A 24,311-nucleotide genomic window follows, 5' to 3' on the forward strand; every position below is an offset into this window, starting at 1 on the left:
TGACAACTAAAGAAGGAGAGATGGAGACAACTAAAGAAGGAGAGGAGACAACTAAAGGAGAAAAGGAGAGAAGGAGATAGGGAGATAATGAAAGAAGGAGAGAGTGACAACTAAAGAAGGAGAGAGGGAGACAACTGAAGCAGATAAGGAGAGAGGGATATAACTAAAGGAGAGAGGTAGACAACTAAAGAAGAAGAGAGGGAGATAACTAAAGAAGGAGAGAGGGAGATAACTAAAGAAGGAGAAAAGGAAAAAGGGAGAAACTAAAAAAGGATACATGGAGACAACTAAAGAAGGAGAGAGAGACAACTAAAGAAGGAGAGAGGGAGACAACTAAAGGAGATAAGGAGAGCGGGAGATAACTAAAGGAGAGAGGTAGACAACTAAAGAAGAAGAGAGGGAGATAACTAAAGAAGGAGAGGGGGAGATAACTAAAGAAGGCGAAAAGGAGAGAGGGAGATAACTAAAGAAGGAGAAAAGGAAAAAGGGAGAAACTAAAAAAGGATACATGGAGACAACTAAAGAAGGAGAGAGAGACAACTAAAGAAGGAGAGAGGGAGACAACTAAAGGAGATAAGGAGAGGGAGATAACTAAAGAAGGAGAGAGGGCGATAACTAAAGAAGGAGAGAGGGCGATAACTAAAGAAGGAGAGAGGGCGATAACTAAAGAAGGCAAAAAGGAGAGAGGGAGATAACTAAAGAAGGTGAAAAGGAGAAAGGGAGATAACTAAAGAAGGAGAAAATTAGAGAGGGAGATAACTATAGGAGAGAGGGAGATAACTAAAGAAGGTGGAAAGGAGAGAGGGCGATAACTAAAGAAGGAGAGATGGAGACAACTAAAGAAGGAGAAAAGGAGAGAGGGAGATAACTATAGGAGAGAGGGAGATAACTAAAGAAGGTGGAAAGGAGAGAGGGCGATAACTAAAGAAGGAGAGATGGAGACAACTAAAGAAGGTGAAAAGGAGAGAGGGAGATAACTAAAGAAGGAGCAAAGGAGAGAGGGAGATAACTAAAGGAGAGAGGGCGATAACTAAAGAAGGAAAGAGGGAGACAACTAAAGAAGGAGAGAGGGAGATAACTAAAAAAGGAGACAACTAAAGAAGGAGAGAGGGAGATAACTAAAAGAGAGAGGGAGATAACTAAAGAAGGAGAAAAGGAGAGAGGGCGATAACTAAAGGAGGGAGACAACTAAAGAAGCAGAGAGGGTGACAACTAAAGAAGGAGACAACTAAAGAAGGAGAGAGGGTGACAACTAAAGAAGGAGACAACTAAAGAAGGAGAGAGGGTGACAACTAAAGAAGGAGACAACTAAAGAAGGAGAGAGGGAGATAACTAAAAGAGAGAGGGAGACAACTAAAGAGCATAAAATACAGGAAGATTTTTGTGAATAGTGTTGTATAGTACCGCACATGCTGTCTCTAATGCTGAATGATCGGCTACGAAAAGCCAACTGACATTTATTCCTGAGGTGACCTGTTGCATTCTATGCTGTCACGCCCTGATCTGTTTTCACCTGTCCATGGGCTTGTCTCCACCCCCTCCAGGTGTCGCCCATCTTCCCCACTTATCCTCTGGGTATTTATACCCGTGTTTTCTGTCTGTCTGTGCCAATTCGTCTTGTTTGTTCAAGCCAACCAGCATTTGTCCTGTCAGCCTCTCTTTTACTCGTCCTCCTGGTTTTTGACCCTTGCCTGTCCTGACCACTCTGCCTGTCCCTGAGCCTGCCTGCCATCCTACTCTGGATTACTGAACTCTGCCTGTCCCTGAGCCTGCCTGCCGTCCACCTCTGGATTACTGAACTCTGCCTGTCCCTGAGCCTGCCTGCCATCCACCTCTGGATTACTGAACTCTGCCTGTCCCTGAGCCTGCCTGCCGTCCTACTCTGGATTACTGAACTCTGCCTGTCCCTGAGCCTGCCTGCCGTCCTACTCTGGATTATCGGCCCCTGCCTGCCTTGACCTGTCGTTTGTAAGTCGCTCTGGATAAGAGCGTCTGCTAAATGACTTAAATGTAAATGTAAATGTTTGCCTGCCCGTTGTCACAATTAACATTGTTACTTCATACAGTCTGCACTTGGGTCTTACCTTGATACTTGATACTCTACAACCAATGTGATTATTATTATTTGACCCTACTGGTCCTCGTATGAACATTTGAACATCTTGGCCATGTTCTGTTATAATCTCCACCCGGCACAGCCAGAAGAGGACTGGCCAACCCTCAGAGCCTGGTTCGTCTCTAGGTTTCTTCCTAGCTTCCTGCCTTTCTAGGGAGTTTTTCCTAGCCACCGTGCTTCTACATCTGAATGGCTTGCAGTTTGTGGTTTTAGACTGGGTGTCTGTATAGCACTTTGTGACATCGGCTGATGTAAAAAAGGGCTTTTATAAATACATTTGATGGTTGTGGTTCAAGTCAATATGGTTCTCAAAATGTAACCGATTTCACAGTGATTGTGTTAACATCTTTCATCTCTTGATGTTCAGTAGAAATACTTTTTATCCTCCACTCTGCTGAGGGATAAAGAGAAACATCTGGTGCTACTATAATTAGATTACTATGTACAGTATTTAGCCATGGGCATCCGTGAGGAATGGCCCTGTTGCAAGGAAAACACTAGTGAAATCAGCAGTGAGAAAAGGCTCTGTGGAATACCATTCATGTAGAGCAGTGGCAAACGTTTTATAGTCCCGTACCTCTTCAAACATTCAACCTCCAGCTGTACCCCCTCTAGCACCAGGGTCAGCTCACTCTCAAATGTTCTTTTTTTGCCATCATTGTAAGCCTGCCACACACTATACGATACATATATTAAACATAAGAATGAGTGTGAGTTTGTGTCACAACCCGGCTCGTGGGAAGTGACAAAGACCTCTTATAGGACCAGGGCACAAATAATAATAATCAATCATTTTGCTCTTTATTTAACAATCTTACATATAAAACATTATTTGTTGATTGAAAATGGTGAATAACTCACCGCAGGTTAATGAGAAGGGTGTGCTTGAAAGGATGCACATAACTCTGTAATGTTGGGTTGTATTGGAGAGAGTTTCAGTCTTAAATCATTTCCCACACACAGTCTGTGACTGTATTTAGTTTTCATGCTAGCGAGGGCCGAGAATCCACTCTCACATAGGTACGTGGTTGCAAAGGGCATCAGTGTCTTAACAGTGTGATTTGCCAAGGCAGGATACTCTGAGTGCAGCCCTATCCAGAAATCTGGCATTGGCTTCTGATTAAATTCAATTTTCACAGAACCGCTTGTTGTAATTTGGATGAGGCTCTCTTGTTCAGATGTCGGTAAGTGGACTGGAGGCAGGGCATGAAAGGGATAACAAATCCAGTTATTTGTGTCGTCCTTTTCGGGAAAGTACCTGCATAATTGCGCACCCAACTCACTCAGGTGCTTCGCTATATCACATTTGACATTGTCCGTAAGCTTGAGTTCATTTACACACAAAAAATGTACATTTACATTTAAGTCATTTAGCAGACGCTCTTATCCAGAGCGACTTACAATGATGGAAAGACCTGTGTGTTGTCCTTGTTAATGAAGACAGAGAAGATCTCCAACTTCTTAATCATAGCCTCAATTTTGACCCGCACATTGAATATAGCTGCGGAGAGTCCCTGTAATCCTAGATTCACATCATTCAGGCGAGAAAAAACATCACCCAGACAGGCCAGTCGTGTGAGAAACTCGTCATCCTGCAAGCGGTCAGACAAGTGAAAATTATGGTCAGTAAAGAAAACTTTAAGCTCGTCTCTCAATTTCAAAAAAACGTGTCAATATTTTTCCCATTGATATTTCCCAATATTTTCCCCGTTACTTCTGTATGTTGTAAAAGCGTTACATGGTCGCTGCCCATATCATTACATAACGCAGAAAATACACAAGAGTTCAGGGGGTCTTGCTTTAACAAAGTTAACAATTTTCACTGTAGTGTCCAAAACGTCTTTCAAGCTGTCAGGCATTCCCTTGGCAGCAAGAGCCTCTTGGTGGATACTGCAGTTCTACCCAAGTGGTGTAGGGAGCAACTGCTTGCATGCACGTTACCACTCCACTATGTCTCCCTGTCATGGCTTTTGGCCATCAGTACAGATACCAACACATCTTGACCACCAAAGTACATTTGATGTCACAAAGCTGTCCAGTACTTTAAAAATATCCTCTCCTGTTGTCCTGGTTTCCAGTGATTTGCAGAAGAAGATGTCCTCCTTAATTGAAGCCATAAACGTAACGAACGTATACCAGGAGCTGCGCCAGGCCCACCACATCTGTTGACTCGTCCAGCTATAAGGCATATAATTCACTGGCTTGTATGCGAAGCAATAATTGTTTCAAAACATCTCCTGCCATGTCACTGATGCGTCGTGAAACAGTGTTGTTTGATGAAGGCATTGTCTGTATAGTTTTTTGTATAGTCTTTTCCCCCAGCATCGTCCCAGCCATATCCGCGGCAGCAGGAAGAATTAAGTCCTCCACAATAGTATGGGGCTTGCCTGTCCTAGCCACTCGGTAGCTCACCATATAAGATGCTTCTAGCCCCTTCTCATTAATGGTATCTGTTGCTTTTATACATGTCTTACTACTCAAAAGTCATCTTTTAATCTCGCTCAAAAAACTCCCGTGGCTTATTTTTCAAATTGTCATGTTTTGTTTCTAAACGTCTGCGCAAAAGTAAAGTTTTCCAGCGAGAGAGTAACGGTTAATGTGATTGGATGTTAATTATTTGTCTAGGCTACCTGTATTTGACATTGTGTTGTTATTTAGCTGAACACTAGATGGTTTCATTGTATTTTTGGCAGTGAAACGAGGCTACTCAGGCAAGAAAAAAACCTCACCCAAATGTATAGCCCCATTGGAAAATATAAATGTAATTTTTTTAAATGTTAAGATTTGTATACAATTTTTATGTAAAAAAAAAAGTGAATCACATTTTTATTTGGCGTACCCCCGAAAGGCATTGCGCGTACCCCCGAAAGGCATTGCGCGTACCCCCGAAAGGCATTGCGCGTACCCCTGGTTGAGCATACCTGAGTTAGAGGAACCGGTGAGAAGGAATCTCCTCTGACTCATACAGATCGTTACATACTGCAACCTCCCTCAGGTCACTCATCATTACATACTGCAGCCTCCCTCAGGTCACTCATCGTTACATACTGCAGCCTCCCTCAGGTCACTCATCATTACATACTGCAGCCTCCCTCAGGTCACTCATCGTTACATACTGCAGCCTCCCTCAGGTCACTCATCGTTACATACTGCAGCCTCCCTCAGGTCACTCATCGTTACATACTGCAGCCTCCCTCAGGTCACTCATCGTTACATACTGCAGCCTCCCTCAGGTCACTCATCATTACATACTGCAGCCTCCCTCAGGTCACTCATCGTTACATACTGCAGCCTCCCTCAGGTCACTCATCATTACATACTGCAGCCTCCCTCAGGTCACTCATCGTTACATACTGCAGCCTCCCTCAGGTCACTCATCTTTACCTACTGCAGCCTCCCTCAGGTCACTCATCATTACATACTGCAGCCTCCCTCAGGTCACTCATCGTTACATACTGCAGCCTCCCTCAGGTCACTCATCATTACATACTGCAGCCTCCCTCAGGTCACTCATCGTTACATACTGCAGCCTCCCTCAGGTCACTCATCGTTACATACTGCAGCCTCCCTCAGGTCACTCATCGTTACATACTGCAGCCTCCCTCAGGTCACTCATCGTTACATACTGCAGCCTCCCTCAGGTCACTCATCATTACATACTGCAGCCTCCCTCAGGTCACTCATCGTTACATACTGCAGCCTCCCTCAGGTCACTCATCATTACATACTGCAGCCTCCCTCAGGTCACTCATCGTTACATACTGCAGCCTCCCTCAGGTCACTCATCTTTACCTACTGCAGCCTCCCTCAGGTCACTCATCATTACATACTGCAGCCTCCCTCAGGTCACTCATCGTTACATACTGCAGCCTCCCTCAGGTCACTCATCATTACCTACTGCAGCCTCCCTCAGGTCACTCGTCGTTACATACTGCAGCCTCCCTCAGGTCACTCGTCATTACATAATGCAGCCTCCCTCAAGTCACTCATCATTACATACTGCAGCCTCCCTCAGGTCACTAATCATTACATACTGTAACTCCTAACCCACAGGTCAGAATGAGACAACTGACTCGAGAACACGTACATACACGTTTGTTTTGCTATCCTAAACCTAAACCTAACTCCTAGCCCTAACTCCTAAACCTAAACCTAATCCTAACTCCTAAACCCTAACTCCTAAACCCTAACTCCTACCCCTAAATCTAAATCCTAACCCTAACCCCTAACCCTAATCCTAACTCCTACCCCTAAACCTAAACCTAATCCTAACCCCTAACCCTAACTCCTAAACCCTAACCCTAATCCTAACTCCTAACCCTAAACCTAAATCCTAACTCCTACCCCTAAACCCTAACTCCTAACCCTAACCCTAAACCTAAATCCTAACTCCTAACCCTAACTCCTAACCCCTAACCCTAACTCCTAACCCTAACTCCTAACCCTAACTCATAAACCTAAATCCTAACTCCTAACCCTAACTCCTAACTCCTAACCCTAACCTAACCCTAACCCTAACCTAACCCTAACTCATAAACCTAACCCTAACTCCTAGCCCTAACTCCTAGCCCTAACTCCTAGCCCTAACTCCTAGCCCTAACTCCTAGCCCTAACTCCTAGCCCTAACTCCTAGCCCTAACTCCTAGCCCTAACTCCTAGCCCTAACTCCTAGCCCTAACTCCTAGCCCTAACTCCTAGCCCTAACTCCTAGCCCTAACTCCTAAACCTAAACCTAACTCCTAAACCTAACTCCTAAACCTAACTCCTAGCCCTAACTCCTAGCCCTAACTCCTAAACCTAACCCTAACTGTAACCCAAAATAGCCTTTTTCCTTGTATGGACTTTGCAAAATATCCCAACGTGTCATAATTATCCTTGTTTTAAGGAACCAAAACCACTGTTTGAATCCCTGAACCAAAACCACTGTTTGAATCCCTGAACCAAAACCACTGTTTGAATCCCTGAACCAAAACCACTGTTTGAATCCCTGAACCAAAACCACTGTTTGAATCCCTGAACCAAAACCACTGTTTGAATCCCTGAACCAAAACCACTGTTTGAATCCCTGAACCAAAACCACTGTTTGAATCCCTGAATCTGGCTCTGCTTAAACATGCTGAACACATTGAAGCTGGCTCCTTTCTTCTTCATAGCCTCCTTCAGACTCTTCCTAGCCTCCTTCAGACTCTACCTAGCCTCCTTCAGACTCTTCCTAGCCTCCTTCAGACTCTTCCTAGCCTCCTTCAGACTCTTCCTAGCCTCCTTCAGACTCTTCCTAGCCTCCTTCAGACTCTTCCTAGCCTCCTTCATACTCTTCCTAGCCTCCTTCAGACTCTTCCTAGCCTCCTTCAGACTCTTCCTAGCCTCCTTCAGACTCTTCCTAGCCTCCTTCAAACTCTTCCTAGCCTCCTTCAGACGCTTCCTAGCCTCCTTCAGAAACATAAAGACAGATGATAAAAGAGACTAGACTCATCACACAGAGGGGATTACCAGAGCCAGTGTTGCACAGTCCAGACCGTGGGAAACAGCAGGGTTCAGAAGCCAGCCTTAATCAACTACAGTCCTGTGTTTGAAGCCAAGGTACCGCCACCATTATGCCTGGCGTTATATAACAGCGACTAGTTTAGAGACAAAACTTGCTTCGGGCAAGTCAAGATCAAGTTTAATTTATTACAATTGTATACATTAGAATTGTCACATGTAGTGAAAAATGTATTTATTTTAAACTCTGAAATATCTTGGATTGAAACAACTGAATCAAATCAGACAGACAACAGAAAGAAATACAGGTAAATATACAGTAGCCTGGACAATATGTATGAGGGGGATTATAGTGCTGGATGTAGCTGCTGGTCACTATGTGTTTGTGTCAGGAATCTCCTTTGATTGGCATTGCCCATGTCTAGTGGGATGGGAGAAGTAGCAGCTGGTCAGCTGATCATGTCAGGGCAGTATCAATGCTACTGGGGTTAGCATGGTGGCCATGAGGGTTAGCATGGTGGCCATGAGGGTTAGCTGGGGGGGGGGGGGGTTAGCATGGTGGCCATGAGGGTTAGCTGGGGGGGGGGGGGGGGGGGGTTAGCATGGTGGCCATGAGGGTTAGCTGGGGGGGGGGGGGTTAGCATGGTGGCCATGAGGGTTAGCATGGTGGCCATGAGGGTTAGCATGATGGCCATGAGGGTTAGCATGGTGGCCATGAGGGTTAGCATGGTGGCCATGAGGGTTAGCATGGTGGCCATGAGGGTTAGCATGATGGCCATGAGGGTTAGCATGGTGGCCATGAGGGTTAGCATGGTGGCCATGAGGGTTAGCTGGGGGGGGGGAGGGTTAGTTTAACCCATCCCGCTGCCCCGTCCGTTAGTTTTAGGAATGCTTCCAAAAGCAGCTGTCAAACAACACACACACACACACACACACACGACTGAACCCTGACTAATACAAATAACTAACAGACCAAGTGAATCACAGTTCAATGACGTTACAAAAAGTTAATTCCCGTGAACCACGTTTTGCTAGATGTTGGTTAAAGACAGTTCCTACGGAGTCCCTGCTACAGACTGGGCTGTGGCCTAGATTTCTGACCAATCATGTTCACATATCAGAAGGTCAGAAAGCAGTCATAGGTCAGGACTCAAACCAGCGCTGAAGGTTGGTGATGGTGTCAGTCCGGAGTCTGTGGTTCCGCACGGCGCGACACGCTGTGCAGTAATGCTCCGCCCAGAAGGCGGTCAGGTGTACGCTGTAGCTCCTCCTCCAGGCCAGGTGTCTCTGCAGGAGGGCGGGGCTCCGGCGTAGCAGCAACAGGTATTGGGCGAGCAGGCGGGGAGAGGGGAAGTCGTCCACATGGATAAAGGCCTCAGGGGGGAGGAAGCGTTCGTAGTTTTCCCGCGGCGGCCCGAGAACTACAGGAACGGCCCCAGCCAGTAAGGAGTTCCAGAGCTTCTCGGTGATGTAGTCGGTGTGCTGCGAGTTCTCCAACGCCAGATAAAACAGGTAACGCCTCATCGTGCGCACCACAGTGCTGTCCTCTGGCAGTGGCACACCTGCACGCCCAAACACATCCACCGCAATGTAGTTAACCAGCCGACGGTAATACGCCACGCGGGCCTGCGACTCCGACCAGTTACTGATGACCCAGGCCAGTAGGTGAGGCCGTCTGGGGCGTGTGTGTAGGGGGGCGTTGGCGTGAGGGCGAAGGCGGGGCACCAGGTAGCCGTAAGGAAGGAATATGTCTGAATCTGCACGGTAGGTCATGGTGAGGTTGAACACGCCCTCAAACCGCCGCAGGCCACCAGTGTGAGACGGGGACTCGAAATTCATCCAGATCCACTTCTGGCCACGGGGTCGTGGGTCTGACGGGAGCGCCGTGGCGTTGGTCGTTATCTCACGGTGGTGCACGATGATGGCGTCAGCCCCAGGGTACATGCGGCGGTCGTCGGTCAGTACGCACCCGCGGATTCCAAAGCGCGCCTCACAGTCCGGCAGTCTACGGTAACGGCCGAAGGGGTGCGTCCACAGAAGAAGGGTGACATCTCTGGGTTCACCTTCAGTCAGAGGGAAGGGTTGCTCTCGCGGCTCCGGGAGATTGAGCAAACACACTCCGAGGAGGAGAAAGAGCGCACCGCCGAGAGCAGCGAAACATGACGTTCTCAGAACAGTCACTCTACGTGTTTTGATTCGGAGCAGACCGGGGCGACTAGTAGCTCTGGGAGAGGTAGAACGACCCCCTGTTACCCACTGGGTAAGCCACTGAGTTATCTCCATGAAATACAGTCAAACGTCCAGTCCTTATTTCCATTAAGTTATCCAGCACCCTCTTCCATTAACTCCAGAAGTTCTAGAAATGTAATGTCCACCTCTCTGTCACAGTCTCCTCTCCATTCACCTGGTATAGTCTAGAACTCAGAATATCCGATCTCTCCATTCACCTGGTGTAGTCTAGAACTCAGAATAACCGTTCTCTCCATTGACCTGGTGTAGTCTAGAACTCAGAATAACTGTTCTCTCCATTCACCTGGTATAGTCTAGAACTCAGAATAACCGATCTCTCCATTCACCTGGTGTAGTCTAGAACTCAGAATAACCGATCTCTCCATTCACCCGGTGTAGTCTAGAACTCAGAATAACTGTTCTCTCCATTCACCTGGTGTAGTCTAGAACTCAGAATAACCGATCTCTCCATTCACCTGGTGTAGTCTAGAACTCAGAATAACCGATCTCTCCATTCACCTGGTGTAGTCTAGAACTCAGAATAACCGATCTCTCCATTCACCTGGTGTAGTCTAGAACTCAGAATAACCGATCTCTCCATTCACCTGGTGTAGTCTAGAACTCAGAATAACTGTTCTCTCCATTCACCTGGTGTAGTCTAGAACTCAGAATAACCGATCTCTCCATTCACCTGGTGTAGTCTAGAACTCAGAATAACTGTTCTCTCCATTCACCTGGTGTAGTCTAGAACTCAGAATAACCGATCTCTCCATTCACCTGGTGTAGTCTAGAACTCAGAATAACTGTTCTCTCCATTCACCTGGTGTAGTCTAGAACTCAGAATAACTGATGTCTTTCACCTGGGATTCCAAGGAGAAAAGTTACGGTCCTCCTTCTTTATCCCTCTGCTGTGAGAAAAACCAGTCGGCCCATTCTCAGGTAAACATCAAGTTCCTTTGTCTCCGCTCTGTCAGGACAGATAAGGATCTCTGCCACTGGATAACGTGTAGACTAGTTTTGAATGCATGAGCAAACGGATACACCGTTCTGCGCAAAATACTTGACGTGGCAGGCAGCATGCCACTTCCTGTTACCGGTGAATGGGGTCTTTGTAGCCCTGAGAGGCTTTTTCAGGACAGCGAGAGTAAACATGCTGTCCTGCAGGGCGAGGGCTGCTATGTAGCCCAAAGATACTGCATGGACCAACAACCATGGTTATAAATCCAAGACCTCTTGGTAGAATCCATAGAACAGGGAGGCACAGGCTCAGGCAAAGTGAAACTGTACGTTTCAGAGTGAACAACATAGATAGACATAATTTAGGAGAAAAAAATGGCCTATACTGTGCTTGGACCAGGGGTTATTTTCCAGTCGCTTCGTTCTGAAAAGAAACATTGTTTTTTTTTCGTTCCATTCCACTGTTCCCGACTAGCAAAATAAAGTTCTGAACTGGTTCGGTACAGCAACAAAAAAAACTACGGTTTATATCGTTCCTTTCTGTTCTTTTGAAACTTCTGAAATCGATGGTTGCTATGGCATGGGCAAGCTATGGATAGTAACTAGTTGTTTACATGCATTGGACAGACAAGTATAGGGCACAAGATTTGGTTTAACACAAACCCAAACATAGCTGCGGAAGGTAGGGCAGCATAATGGCCGGGACCAGCCCTGAATACAGGAGTAGTAAAGGTCCAGTGCACTGCTTTTGTGAAGATTATTTCATTTTATTTATTTTTTAATTCAGATTTTTCAGGGGTGCTGTAGGGTGCAGCACCCCCTGAAAAATCTGAAAAATAAAATAAAATAAAGGAATAATCTTCACAAAAGCAGTGCACTGGACCTTTACTACTCCTGTATTCAGGGCTGGTCCCGGCCATTATGCTGCCCTAGGAGAAACAAAACTATTGCCATCTCTGCAAAACTAGAAGTCTCAGTAAGCTAAATTATGTTGGTCTAAAATGATTATTTTCCAGACGGTGAAGTTAGGTTCTGAATGAAAGATGAAAAGTTATTTTCTTGAAGTTTAAAATACATATTTTCTGGACGTTGAAAAATACGTATAGTAATGAAACCGCAGGGAGCAGGTCTCGAACCCTCGACCTTCTAGCCCGAAGTCCAGCGCACTATCGACTGTGCCGCAAAAGCATTCTCGAATGGTCGTTACAGTATTTTCCGGAAGTTGAAATTAGGTTCATTTTCGGTTCTGAATGAAAGTTGAAAATATGTAATTTATAGATGTCTATGTTTGGGCCAAATCAACCGGCCAAAATCTGAACCAACCGTTTCAGATTTGGTCCGGAACAGAACAAAAATCTACGTCTGTGGACATTGAAATCAAGGACGGCCTGGACCACACCAAATCTGAACCAAACATAGATGTCTATGACCGGTTCAGATTTGGTCCGGACCGGACCAAAAACCAATGTCCGTGGGATGTGAAAATCAAGGCCGATCAGGAACTGCACCAAAATGAGACATCGGTGTTGGTCTGTGCTCACAGAGGTGTAGCCTACAGTGTTGTCTGAAATTGAATTGTATGAATACCCATCTATGTGGTAAGCCTACCGTTTGTAAAACACAAAACAACGACTTCCGGACAAAATAACAAATAGATCTTCAAAAGACTTTGGCTCGTGTTTACTGGGGTGTAGTCTACCATGTCCGCCCGAAATGGAATTTTATGAGTGCCTATTTTCAATGGGTTTACACAGCGGGTAATGCAGAAGTATTTTCTTTTTCGCTATGATCACCTTGTCAAAAATTGACGGATACAAACTTGAAACTCCTGGACAACAGTTGTGATTGTCCATTCCATATTGTCCATTTTATTTTGACCTGTCCTGTTTTTAGGTTATGTTGTTTGTTAACGTGACAGCTCGTTTTTTAAATTTGATATTGCGCCATTTAGATTAGGCTTTTTGATCAGAGAAACCGACATGATGTAAAAAGTGTCCGTCTCATCCAGCCTGTAGGCTACAGAAAAGGACACACTCTTTCTACCGTTTCCTAAATCTGATACATGATTTATGTTAGATTATCTTCTTGACGGAACGTTGGTAGAGCACAGCAGTAATGCGTCTATCCAACAGCACCCGAAGAGGCCGCTGGGAATGGACAAGCGACATATTTTTGCGCCCCTGCCTTTGACAAAATCGGCACAGCTTAAAAAACCCATATGCCACTGGTTGAGAGAAATTGTCATTGTTTTAGGGGCAGAATTAAGAGGTTTTATGTGCTGTCTTGGTCAGTTTAGCTCAGAAAATGCCACCCTCTTCAATCTGCGCCATAGGCGGCTGCCTAATGAGCAGTCCGGCTTTACCTGTATTAGCTGATCGATATAGCCCTCTGCAGCATGGAAAACATTGTTTTTCTCTCACAAAAGTAGTGCACTAAACCTTTGCTACTCCTGTATTAGCGGACTGATACAGCAGTTTTCAGCGTGGAGAGAAATCAACATGCGCACGATGGCCTGAAGTTTGCATGTTATGGCAAGAGTAGGCAGGTTACTTTCCTCTTGCGACGCTGATTTCCCATACAGTCCACCAGGGGGCTCTATTCGCCCAGTATTGCAGTCGTTTACTTCTAGGCCTCATCAATTGCTTTTGGTATTTCCGAGGTATTTAGGAACAGGAGAACATACACCCAAACAGAACACATATAACACACATCAAGGTGAATAAAGTGTCTTCATATTAAAACCAATCAAATATCTCAAGGCTTTTATCCGGGTGCTTGTTTTAATAAGCACAAGCCCACTCATAATGCACTTCAGTCTTCTTAAAATTGCCTGGCCTCCAGAGAAGCCATGTTTTATTTAAATGAATAAATAAATTAAGAGAGAGAGAGAGAGAGAGAGAGATTGAAAACGGTGTGAGATTTGAGATGTGAGTTTTGTGTTCTTGTAGAGGACTGTGCTAGAAAAACAACTTACCAGCGAGACTAACTCTCTCTATAGACCTGTCAGGGTGTACAGACTGTACAGACAGTCACACTGTTCTGTCCCGTTGTGTGAGAAGACACACACACACACACACACACACACACACACACACATGCACACAATGAGAGGAGGAAGCCAGATGCAGAATGTCTCCAGTGGACTCCCCAATCCATTCCCGACATCTAGTCCCTACGTTCCCCCCCTCTGAGAGAGACAGCTAGCAGCCCAGTCAGTAGTACTTCCCATGTCCCATAAGGAGCCATGTACTCCCTCTCTCTGCATGATCTAACTGTTCTTTCATGTGAACAGTTCTATTTCCAGACAATTGTTTTTGTTCATACATACAAGGAAGAGTTTTGCATGAAACGATTTAGAACACTGACTGAACACCATGTTGGAGTGAAGATAAACGGGTTTCCTGCTAACATAGATCTGATTGGTTAGTGCTGGTACAGTCAATAATCTATTAAAGTATTGACAGAAGACTAACCGACTAGACACTACCAGTAGAGGTGCAGTATATTACAGGAGACTGAGGCCAGCTCTCTGCTGTGTTGTTTTACATTACAGAGAAGGCTAACCAACTAGACACTACCAGTAGTGATGCAGTATATTACAGGAGACTGAGGCCAGCTCTCTGCTGTGTTGTTTTACATTACAGAGAAGGCTAACCAACTAGACCAGGGGTGTCAAACTCATTTCGCATCGTGGGCCACATACGGCCTAGGGAGATGTCAAGTGGGCCGGACCATTAAAATTATACCATACTCTGCTATAAATAACCAAAATATCATGTCTTTCCTTTGTTTTGGTGTAAAGAAGCACAAGAACATTAGGAAAATATTGAAATTTAATGAACTATCCTTTTACAAAACATTTCATGAAACACCTCATATTTCCTTAGACAAATGTGCAATTTACTTTTATCATTCACAAATATGCATTGCAACTGATCCCACTGATTGTACAAAGGCACAAAACTTTAATTGGTACTGAAAAATATAGTAATGCACTTTAAGATTAAATGAGACTTTTAAAGAAAGGAATTTTTAAACCACTTACACATACGCATATAAAATCTAAATGTAATCCCTGCGTACATCTTACAAACTAAGGAGAGTGATTTTAAATGTGTAATGAAGAAAGTGTTCGCCTGTCCTGTAAATCTGTAAACTTCATACATGAAACATACATACACATACAATACATACTGAAAATTTATGGAGTTGTATGAACAGTAGAATTCCATCACACAACTTTTGTTTTGAAGCTGCTGACTAACATTAAAGTGCACATTTTTTAAATCACCACAGTAAGGATTCATCTTCACAGAGCTGTATTCTTTCAATGCAAACAGTATCTAAGGCAGCATTTTAAAGGTGTTAGTCTAGTCTGGACTTGTATTTGTTCCTGAAACTTGGCATCTTTTGGCCTGTACAAGTGTATCAACACCAGGTGTCATGTCCTGACTAGCTGTCACTTTCAGAATGTCATTTAAGTGCTTGTTTGTGAGCCTTGAACGCATTTTTGTTTTATTGATATTCATCACTGAGAAAATTCGTTCACAAAGGTAGGTTGTCCCAAACATGCACAAAATTTTAGCAGCCAGGGCTGTTAATTTGGGGTACCCTGGTAGTAGATACTGATAAAATCTGTCCAGACCTACAGAGGCAAATTTGCCCTTCAAATCTGCATCACACTGCAAATCAATTATCTCTAGCTGAATTTCGACCGGCAGATCAGAAGCTTTAACTGTGAAAGGTGAGCGAAAAACTGAAAATTCTGTCTCAAGTTCACCAAATACCTGAAAACGTTTCTCAAACTCCCGCAGTAGTCCTGCAATTTTGTCTTTGTACCGTTTCATGTCCGCATCAGGTCTGGTCACACACACATCTCTCAGACAGGGGAAATGAGCAGGGTTGTCTAAATCTGCCGATAGTTCCGAAATCCTCTCTGCTATAGTATTCCTCGTCAGGCTAATATTGGCAAAAGCTTGTCGCTTCTCGGGACATACAAGTTCAGCCGCCTTCATCATGCATCGTTTAACAAAGTCACCGTCGGAATACGGCTTCGATGCTAATGCTATTTCGCTAGCAATTAGGTAGCTGGCTTTTACCGCTGCTTCACTGACTTCTCGGCTCTGGATGAACGTTGACTGCTGTTTCCTCAGACCCGCCAGCAATTCGTTAATCTTATCTCTTCTCAGTTGTCCTTGCAAGCCGTCATATTTTTCGCTGTGATGAGTCTCGTAGTGGCGTCGAATATTATATTCCTTCAATACCGAAACTTGTTGCAAACACACCAAGCACGAAGGTTTTCCGTGCATCTCTGTAAATAAATAGGACGTGGTCCATTTTTCTTTGAAAATTCTACACTCCTTATCTACTTTTCTCCGTTTGGATAACGACATTTTGGCTAATGAGGGTGTAGCGGAGAGGTAGAGACCAAGGTATTAACAACGTCGTAACAAGCAGCAGATGGCGCATTGATACCGTCTGCTGTTTTCAGTCTGTCTCAGTGATGTGGCTTGTCTTCTACTCTGATGGAAAGAGTGCGCCCCTTAGCGGATAATCCATGAATTGCAGCGAATTAAAAATATTCATTCCATGTCTTTTATGCATTTTTTCCACTTTCAAATTATCCTGCGGGCCTGATCGAACCTCCTTGGGGGCCGGTTCCGGCCCGCGGGCCGTATGTTTGACACCCCTGAACTAGACACTACCAGTAGAGGTGTAGTATATTACAGGAGACTGAGGCCAGCTCTCTGCTGTGTTGTTTTACATTACAGAGAAGACTAAACAACTAGACACTACCAGTAGAGGTGCAGTATATTACAGGAGACTGAGGCCAGCTCTCTGCTGTGTTGTTTTACATTACAGAGAAGACTAACCAACTAGACACTACCAGTAGAGGTGCAGTATATTACAGGAGACTGAGGCCAGCTCTCTGCTGTGCCCTTGTTTATTTTTGCTCGTCTGCCTGTCCTACAGATGAAGATAAGAGGACATGTCATGTCAATGTGTTTGTCTGTCAGTTCGTGTGTGTGTGTGTTTAGGCCCTTTTCTCCCTGTGATAACACACACTCCGCAGGATGGGCCCCAGGCTCTTAACTCATCTTTATCGATTTTCTCTTTCTATTCTGTTCTCTTTTTTCTCCCTCTCTCCCAGGGGATGGGATGTCTCAATTCTTTCCAGGGAGGCCCCAGAGAGAGAGCGAGAGAGAGCGAGAGAGAGAGAGCTCTGAGAGTGCACTGCTCACTGAGGCCCTCGCTGACCCCTGACCTTGATCTTGACATCAGAGGTGACCCCTGGGATCAAAGGTCATGTGAAAGTGCCGTTCCGGCGATTCACTCCGCCTGCCGGGTGATGATGATCTTGTCCAGCCTTCCCTAGCTGTCTGACGTGATTAGTGGGGCGGCAGATAACCTAGCAGTTAAGAGCGTTGGGCCAGTAACTGAAAGGTTGCTGGTTCGAATCCCTGAGCTGACTTGGCACTTAACCATAATTGCTCCTGTAAGTCGCTCTGGATAAGAGTGTCTGTATGTAGTGGGGATCTCAACCTCAGTCCCCCCCCCCCCCCCCCCCCCCCCCAGGGCCACACATCCATGTCTGCCTCTCCCCCACAACCACGACCGGCCCTGCTCTGAGCATCCGCCCTCACAGGCTTAGTTAATGAGGAGATAAAGTGAGACAGTGGCGAGAGGTTTTGGGTGAGAGCCAGAATATCTGTTTGTTTCAACGGCACACTCTGGAAAGGAGATATGGCTGATGGCCCCTTTCAGCCATGGAATTCAGATCAGATGTACCTAAACTGCTTGCTAAAAGTACAATTCTAAATGGCGCATCAGCAGATCACATCCAAAAGCTAAAAAAAAAAAAAATACAATATTCTTCGTATCATCTGACCTCACCACACAAACAACCGAGTTCCCCATTCCTGTGACTCCTTTGAGGGAAGTCAAGAATAACAATAGAAATTCATAAGCCTTTAAGTGTTCTCTCAAACCGGTCTTTCTGGTTGGATTGGGGAGCATCATACCCTACCTAGGACAAGTCTAAGTCGACAGACAGAAATACAACACCACGTGAGGAAGCGCTCTTCTCCCTGAATTCCGGCCTTAAGTCAAGTATGAAACTACGTATCCAGCCCTGAACGCCCTCACTTAGAATATAAACAAACTGTTCAAAATAGCTTTAAGGGTGTAATCAATGATGAAGTGAAGTATTTATTACATTTTAAAAAACAGCTCCAAATGTAATTGAAGGGGCACTATATCTTGGCTGTGAAATAATAAAATGTCTATGATTAGAATACAAAAAAAAGCTATGAAATGTAATTTGACAGCCTAAAAGCCAGGCACACAAAGAGGCCATTAAAAGCATCGTTAGCCTAAAGGGCAGTCTGTCGGGTGGATTAAACACAAATAACTCAATTGGAAAAACGCAATCAGGGCTCTGGTTGATAAAAAGTTAAACACATTCAAAACAATGCAACTCTTTAAAGGCCTAATGCAGCTGTTTTTATCTCAATATCATTGAGATATCAATATCAATATCAATATAATATCAATATCATCGTTTCTGGGGAACATTTAAGTTCCTTACTGTAATAGTTGTACATTAAAAACGGTCAAAAAGAAACAAATCGTTTTTTTTTGTTGTTGCTATTTTTAGCTAAATCGTCATTCCAAGTCAGAAACTCTGTAATGTTTCTAGATTTCAGACTTTCTGACTAGAGGATCACTGGCATCATGATTTGATCTAGTTTTTTTTTCTCTCTCCAGAGTTTGCAGTTGTATTGAAAGTACCATATTTCTCACTGCAATAACTTTGTTCTGACTTTCTGGGAGTGGTTCCAGTGGGAAACTGAAAACTAGCTGTTATTGGCAGAGAGGTTTATCTCCCTTTGTTATTGGTCTATTAACTAATTTACCGCCTGGTGATGTCACCAACTCCACCCATGCAAAAGCTGCCGAATGGAAGGTCCTGTGTAGGTTGTGTGTTTTTTTTATTTTTTTTTACCTTTTATTTAACTAGGCAAGTCAGTTAAGAACAAATTCTTATTTTCAATGACAGCCTAGGAACAGTGGGTTAACTGCCTTGTTCAGGGGCAGAACGACAGATTTGTATCTTGTCAGCTCGGGGATTTGAACTTGCAACCTTTCGGTTACTAGTCCAACGCTCTAACCACTAGGCTACCCTGCCGCCCCTGTTCACGCAGAAACTATCAGGAAATAAGACTGATCCATTTTTTTTCTCTCACACTTTTACAATATTAGTTTCATCAGCTGTTGTACAATGTAATACAAAACATAGGAGGGAAAAGTAGACTTCACTGGACTTTTAAGTCAACAATGCAATGCTTACAGTGTGAATGATTACGATGCCAGTGGGTCCTAATTTGGTGTGTGTACTGCTATTACTAATTGTAATGATAAGCACAGCCTAAAGAAAGGTTATGACAATCGTAAAAATCTTTGGATAAATGGTTAAAAGTTGTCATTAAAATATATAAAAATCAATTATGTATATAAGTAAAACATGTAAGCATGTGTTTTCTGAGTGGAAATCAAACAATATACTCACAGTTCACGGACCATAACAGAACTCCAGTCCATATTTTACCATCTAGAAAATTGCCAGCACCCATTATACTCTTTGGCAGTATTCAATACAGTAGGTTCCCGTTCAATAAAGTCCATTCCTCACCACTGTTTAATAAGCGATAGCTCCACTCCGTGTTTTCTCGGTATCCACTGAACTCCAATCCTCGCTCTCTCTGTCAGCTTCTCATTCCGTCTCAATATGCCTCAAGATGGCGGCCAATGCGGGATCAATGTTTCAATATTGGAAGCGCTTTGATTTACAACTACTGCAGGTCAGTTTTTTTTTCCTCATTTGAGTTGCTTTGTATCATTTCAATATTTTTGCCAAGTTCGCTGCATTGAACGATATGTTTTAGGTTCGAAATGGCTATTCTGTAGGTATTTCGATCCGCTTGTAGAGAGACAGACCTCTTCTCGTATTGATCAAAGTGGTTTTCTCGCTGATCGGAAATTGATCCTCTTTGTTCAATTCCCATCGATCGTCTGGCGCCCTGGTGATGGCGTGGGGTAACGTCGTTACCGCATAAAACCACATTTCTGAGTCCGGAACAGACCATAATATCCCCCAGAAATACACGCATGTCTCCTTGTCAACTTTTTTTTAGCATGAAGTAGCTAGCCAGCTAACTGCTTGTTACCTTGGTCTGTTGGTCTTTGGATAAAAACCCCATTAAGTTCGTCTATGATGCTAACGCTGTGATCAGTGATGACTTCTCCGGCTGTCAGATCAGACACAAACGCGTCGACACGTTTGAGTTTGACAGTAACTTTGTAGCCCAATAGATTTGAACACATTCGGTGCATTTTTAGTGATGAACATGTCAAAACAGCCATCACTAACACAGAGAGGCAGACTGCTGTCTACATACAGACTTGAAATCATTGGCCACTTTAATAATGTTTACATATCTTGCATTACACATCTCATACGTATATACTGTATTTTATACCATCTATTGCATCTTGCCTATGCCGCTCTGTCATTGCTCCATATACTTATATATTCTTATTCCATCCCTTTAGATTTGTGTGTATTAGGTAGCTGTTGTGGAATTGTTCGATTACTTGTTAGATATTGTTGCACTGTCGGGAACTAGAAGCACAAGCATTTCGCTACACTCGCAATAACATCTGCTAACCCATGTGTATGTGACCGATTTGATAACTAGCCTAACTAACTAGTTGTTTTTGCTAACAGCTAAAGATAACTTGTGTTGTCGAATCCCAGAAGTTGTAGCGTGCGTGGCAACAGCACAGCAGTTCCATCCAGGCAGCAGCTGGCTAAACTCTTTAAGTGCTCTTCTCATCTTGTATTATATTACATTTTTAACGAACACAAAAACATTAGTGTAGGAAATTGTATTTGTATGCCAGACAAGTGCCACATTTTGGCCTGCTTACTAGCAATCAACGTTATATTTGTGGCATAACATTTCATTATTTTTAGTCAGGTAGGTTCTCAATTTGGTTGTAGGTGGAAATGTACCATGTTGGGAGGGGGAAAAAACAGCCGATTTTATAGAAAGGGAGAAAAAATGGTGAGACATATACTTATCACGTTCAATAAGGGTTGTAGTCTAAATCTGTGCTTGGCCACATGCAGACTATACTTCACTCCTGCTCTATAATCAAGGCTCATCTTCATTTATCAAAATGTATTTGATCATTTCTGATGTTGCCTGTGATTCATCTACAGATGAAATTATTTTAGTAATGTGCTCCCTCTCCCTCCTTTTCCCCCCTCCTCTTTGAAGTGGAGTGTCTACATTTTGTCTAGGATCTGTTTTTTCATACAGTGCAGTGCACTGCACAGCCAGGACATGAAATATGCATCACATACGTTTGTGATAAGGTCCTGGGTAATTATGGCAAAGGCCCATCAGAAGCTGTTAGTCAGGACAGTGAATCTGGGTGTGTGTGGCTCAGAGGCCAGTAGGCTTATCTGGATGATAGGAACCAGCCAGAGCTGTGTGTTCTCAGAACAGTCTGTCTGGATGATAGGAACCAGCCAGAGATGTGTGTTCTCAGAACAGTCTGTCTGGAGGTTAGGAACCAGCCAGAGCTGTGTGTTCTCAGAACAGTCTGTCTGGAGGTTAGAACCAGTTAGAGCTGTGTGTTCTCAGAACAGTCTGTCTGGAGGTTAGAACCAGTTAGAGCTGTGTGTTCAGAACAGTCTGTCTGTCTGGATGATAGGAACCAGTCAGAGCTGTGTGTTCTCAGAACAGTCTGTCTGGATGATAGGAACCAGTCAGAGCTGTGTGTTCTCAGAACAGTCTGTCTGGATGATAGGAACCAGTCAGAGCTGTGTGTTCTCAGAACAGTCTGTCTGTCTGGATGATAGGAACCAGCCAGAGCTGTGTGTTCTCAGAACAGTCTGTCTGGATGATAGGAACCAGCCAGAGATGTGTGTTCTCAGAACAGTCTGTCTGGAGGTTAGAACCAGTCAGAGCTGTGTGTTCTCAGAACAGTCTGTCTGGATGATAGGAACCAGCCAGAGCTGTGTGTTCTCAGAACAGTCTGTCTGGAGGTTAGAACCAGTCAGAGCTGTGTGTTCTCAGAACAGTCTGTCTGGAGGTTAGAACCAGTCAGAGCTGTGTGTTCTCAGAACAGTCTGTCTGGATGATAGGAACCAGCCAGAGATGTGTGTTCTCAGAACAGTCTGTCTGGATGATAGGAACCAGCCAGAGAGGTGTGTTCTCAGAACAGTCTGTCTGTCTGGATGATAGGAACCAGCCAGAGCTGTGTGTTCTCAGAACAGTCTGTCTGGAGGTTAGGAACCAGCCAGAGCTGTGTGTTCTCAGAACAGTCTGTCTGTCTGGAGGTTAGAACCAGTCAGAGCTGTGTGTTCTCAGAACAGTCTGTCTGGATGATAGGAACCAGTCAGAGATGTGTGTTCTCAGAACAGTCTGTCTGTCTGGATGTTAGGAACCAGTCAGAGATGTGTGTTCTCAGAACAGTCTGTCTGGAGGTTAGAACCAGTTAGAGCTGTGTGTTCAGAACAGTCTGTCTGTCTGGATGATAGGAACCAGTCAGAGCTGTGTGTTCTCAGAACAGTCTGTCTGGATGATAGGAACCAGTCAGAGCTGTGTGTTCTCAGAACAGTCTGTCTGGATGATAGGAACCAGTCAGAGATGTGTGTTCTCAGAACAGTCTGTCTGGATGATAGGAACCAGCCAGAGATGTGTGCTCTCAGAACAGTCTGTCTGGAGGTTAGAACCAGTCAGAGCTGTGTGTTCTCAGAACAGTCTGTCTGGATGATAGGAACCAGACAGAGATGTGTGTTCTCAGAACAGTCTGTCTGGATGATAGGAACCAGACAGAGATGTGTGTTCTCAGAACAGTCTGTCTGGATGATAGGAACCAGCCAGAGCTGTGTGTTCTCAGAACAGTCTGTCTGGATGATAGGAACCAGTCAGAGCTGTGTGTTCTCAGAACAGTCTGTCTGGATGATAGGAACTAGTCAGAGCTGTGTGTTCTCAGAACAGTCTGTCTGGAGGTTAGAACCAGTCAGAGCTGTGTGTTCTCAGAACAGTCTGTCTGGATGTTAGGAACCAGTCAGAGCTGTGTGTTCTCAGAACAGTCTGTCTGTCTGGATGATGGAACCAGTCAGAGCTGTGTGTTCTCAGAACAGTCTGTCTGGATGATAGGAACCAGTCAGAGCTGTGTGTTCTCAGAACAGTCTGTCTGGATGATAGGAACCAGTCAGAGCTGTGTGTTCTCAGAACAGTCTGTCTGGATGATAGGAACCAGCCAGAGATGTGTGTTCTCAGAATAGTCTGTCTGTCTGGATGATAGGAACCAGCCAGAGATGTGTGTTCTCAGAACAGTCTGTCTGGGTGATAGGAACCAGCCAGAGATGTGTGTTCTCAGAATAGTCTGTCTGTCTGGATGATAGGAACCAGCCAGAGATGTGTGTTCTCAGAACAGTATGTCTGGGTGATAGGAACCAGCCAGAGCTGTGTGTTCTCAGAACAGTCTGTCTGTCTGTACTCAGGCTTGTCAGTTGTTTGCAAAGTTTGTAGCTGCCTCCCTCCCTCTCTGACCAGAAGCTGGTGCTCATAGTGGTGGATTCTGCCGGAGACGTCATGCCCATAGGGGGAACATGGGCACCTGCCCCTCTCACATGGGCACCTGCCCCTCTCACATGGGCACCTGCCCCCCTCACATGGGCACCTGCCCCCCTTCACATTGCCTAGCAATTTTATGAAGTTGGCTTTAGCTAGCCTAGTTAGGTTCCCAACTCCCACTAGCTACCAAGAAGCCATTTCAGGCTATCAATCAAGTTATAGCAACCATCTGGTCTAAGTATCTTAGGTGGTAGACTACAAAAACAAGCAATAACTAAATGTACTGAAGATGAAGTCTTTTACCCAGATTTTTAGCAGAAATTCAGAGAATCATATTTTGTTTCTTTAAGAGAAATGAAGAACCACCTGTCAGGAGAATAGATGGCTCAAGACGTTTAAATATACATACAAAATATACATATTTTGACATTGCATAATGATTATGGCTCTAGATTGCAGGAAAAAGCTGTTTTGGGATTTTTTTTAAATACAAAATTCTCCAACTTACAGACTCATCTGTATGCTGCTGCGTCACATTAGATGTGTGTTTTGTCATAAATTCTGTAACAGCAACACAACCGAACAGACATCAATAGTGTCTGTCCAGGGCTTAAATAGCAGCCTGCCTGTTCAAAGACATTAAAAACCCATTTGATCTGGGACTCTTTTATTCTCTCAATGAGAAACAGCTTTGAGCTGTTAGTGTCTCTGGCTCCCCAGGTTAGAGAGAGCTTTGAGCTGTTAGTCTCTCTGGCTCCCCAGGTTAGAGAGAGCTTTGAGCTGTTAGTCTCTCTGGCTCCTCAGGTTAGAGAGAGCTTTGAGCTGTTAGTGTCTCTGGCTCCCCAGGTTAGAGAGAGCTTTGAGCTGTTAGT

The 24,311-nt window shown here is 44.5% G+C and overlaps 1 protein-coding gene across 1 annotated transcript; it reads right to left on the minus strand.

The window, feature by feature from the left end:
* Positions 1 to 8,238: 8,238 nt before the first annotated feature.
* LOC129831517 (alpha-(1,3)-fucosyltransferase 4-like) lies at positions 8,239 to 10,848 on the minus strand. The gene has a single exon (XM_055894882.1). The coding sequence runs from the start codon at positions 9,878 to 9,880 to the stop codon at positions 8,741 to 8,743; it is 1,140 nt and encodes a 379-aa protein (XP_055750857.1). The 5' UTR covers positions 9,881 to 10,848; the 3' UTR covers positions 8,239 to 8,740.
* Between the last annotated feature and the right edge of the window lie 13,463 nt (positions 10,849 to 24,311).

This window comes from Salvelinus fontinalis, chromosome 33 (assembly GCF_029448725.1).
Source record: "Salvelinus fontinalis isolate EN_2023a chromosome 33, ASM2944872v1, whole genome shotgun sequence".
NCBI lineage: Eukaryota > Metazoa > Chordata > Actinopteri > Salmoniformes > Salmonidae > Salvelinus > Salvelinus fontinalis.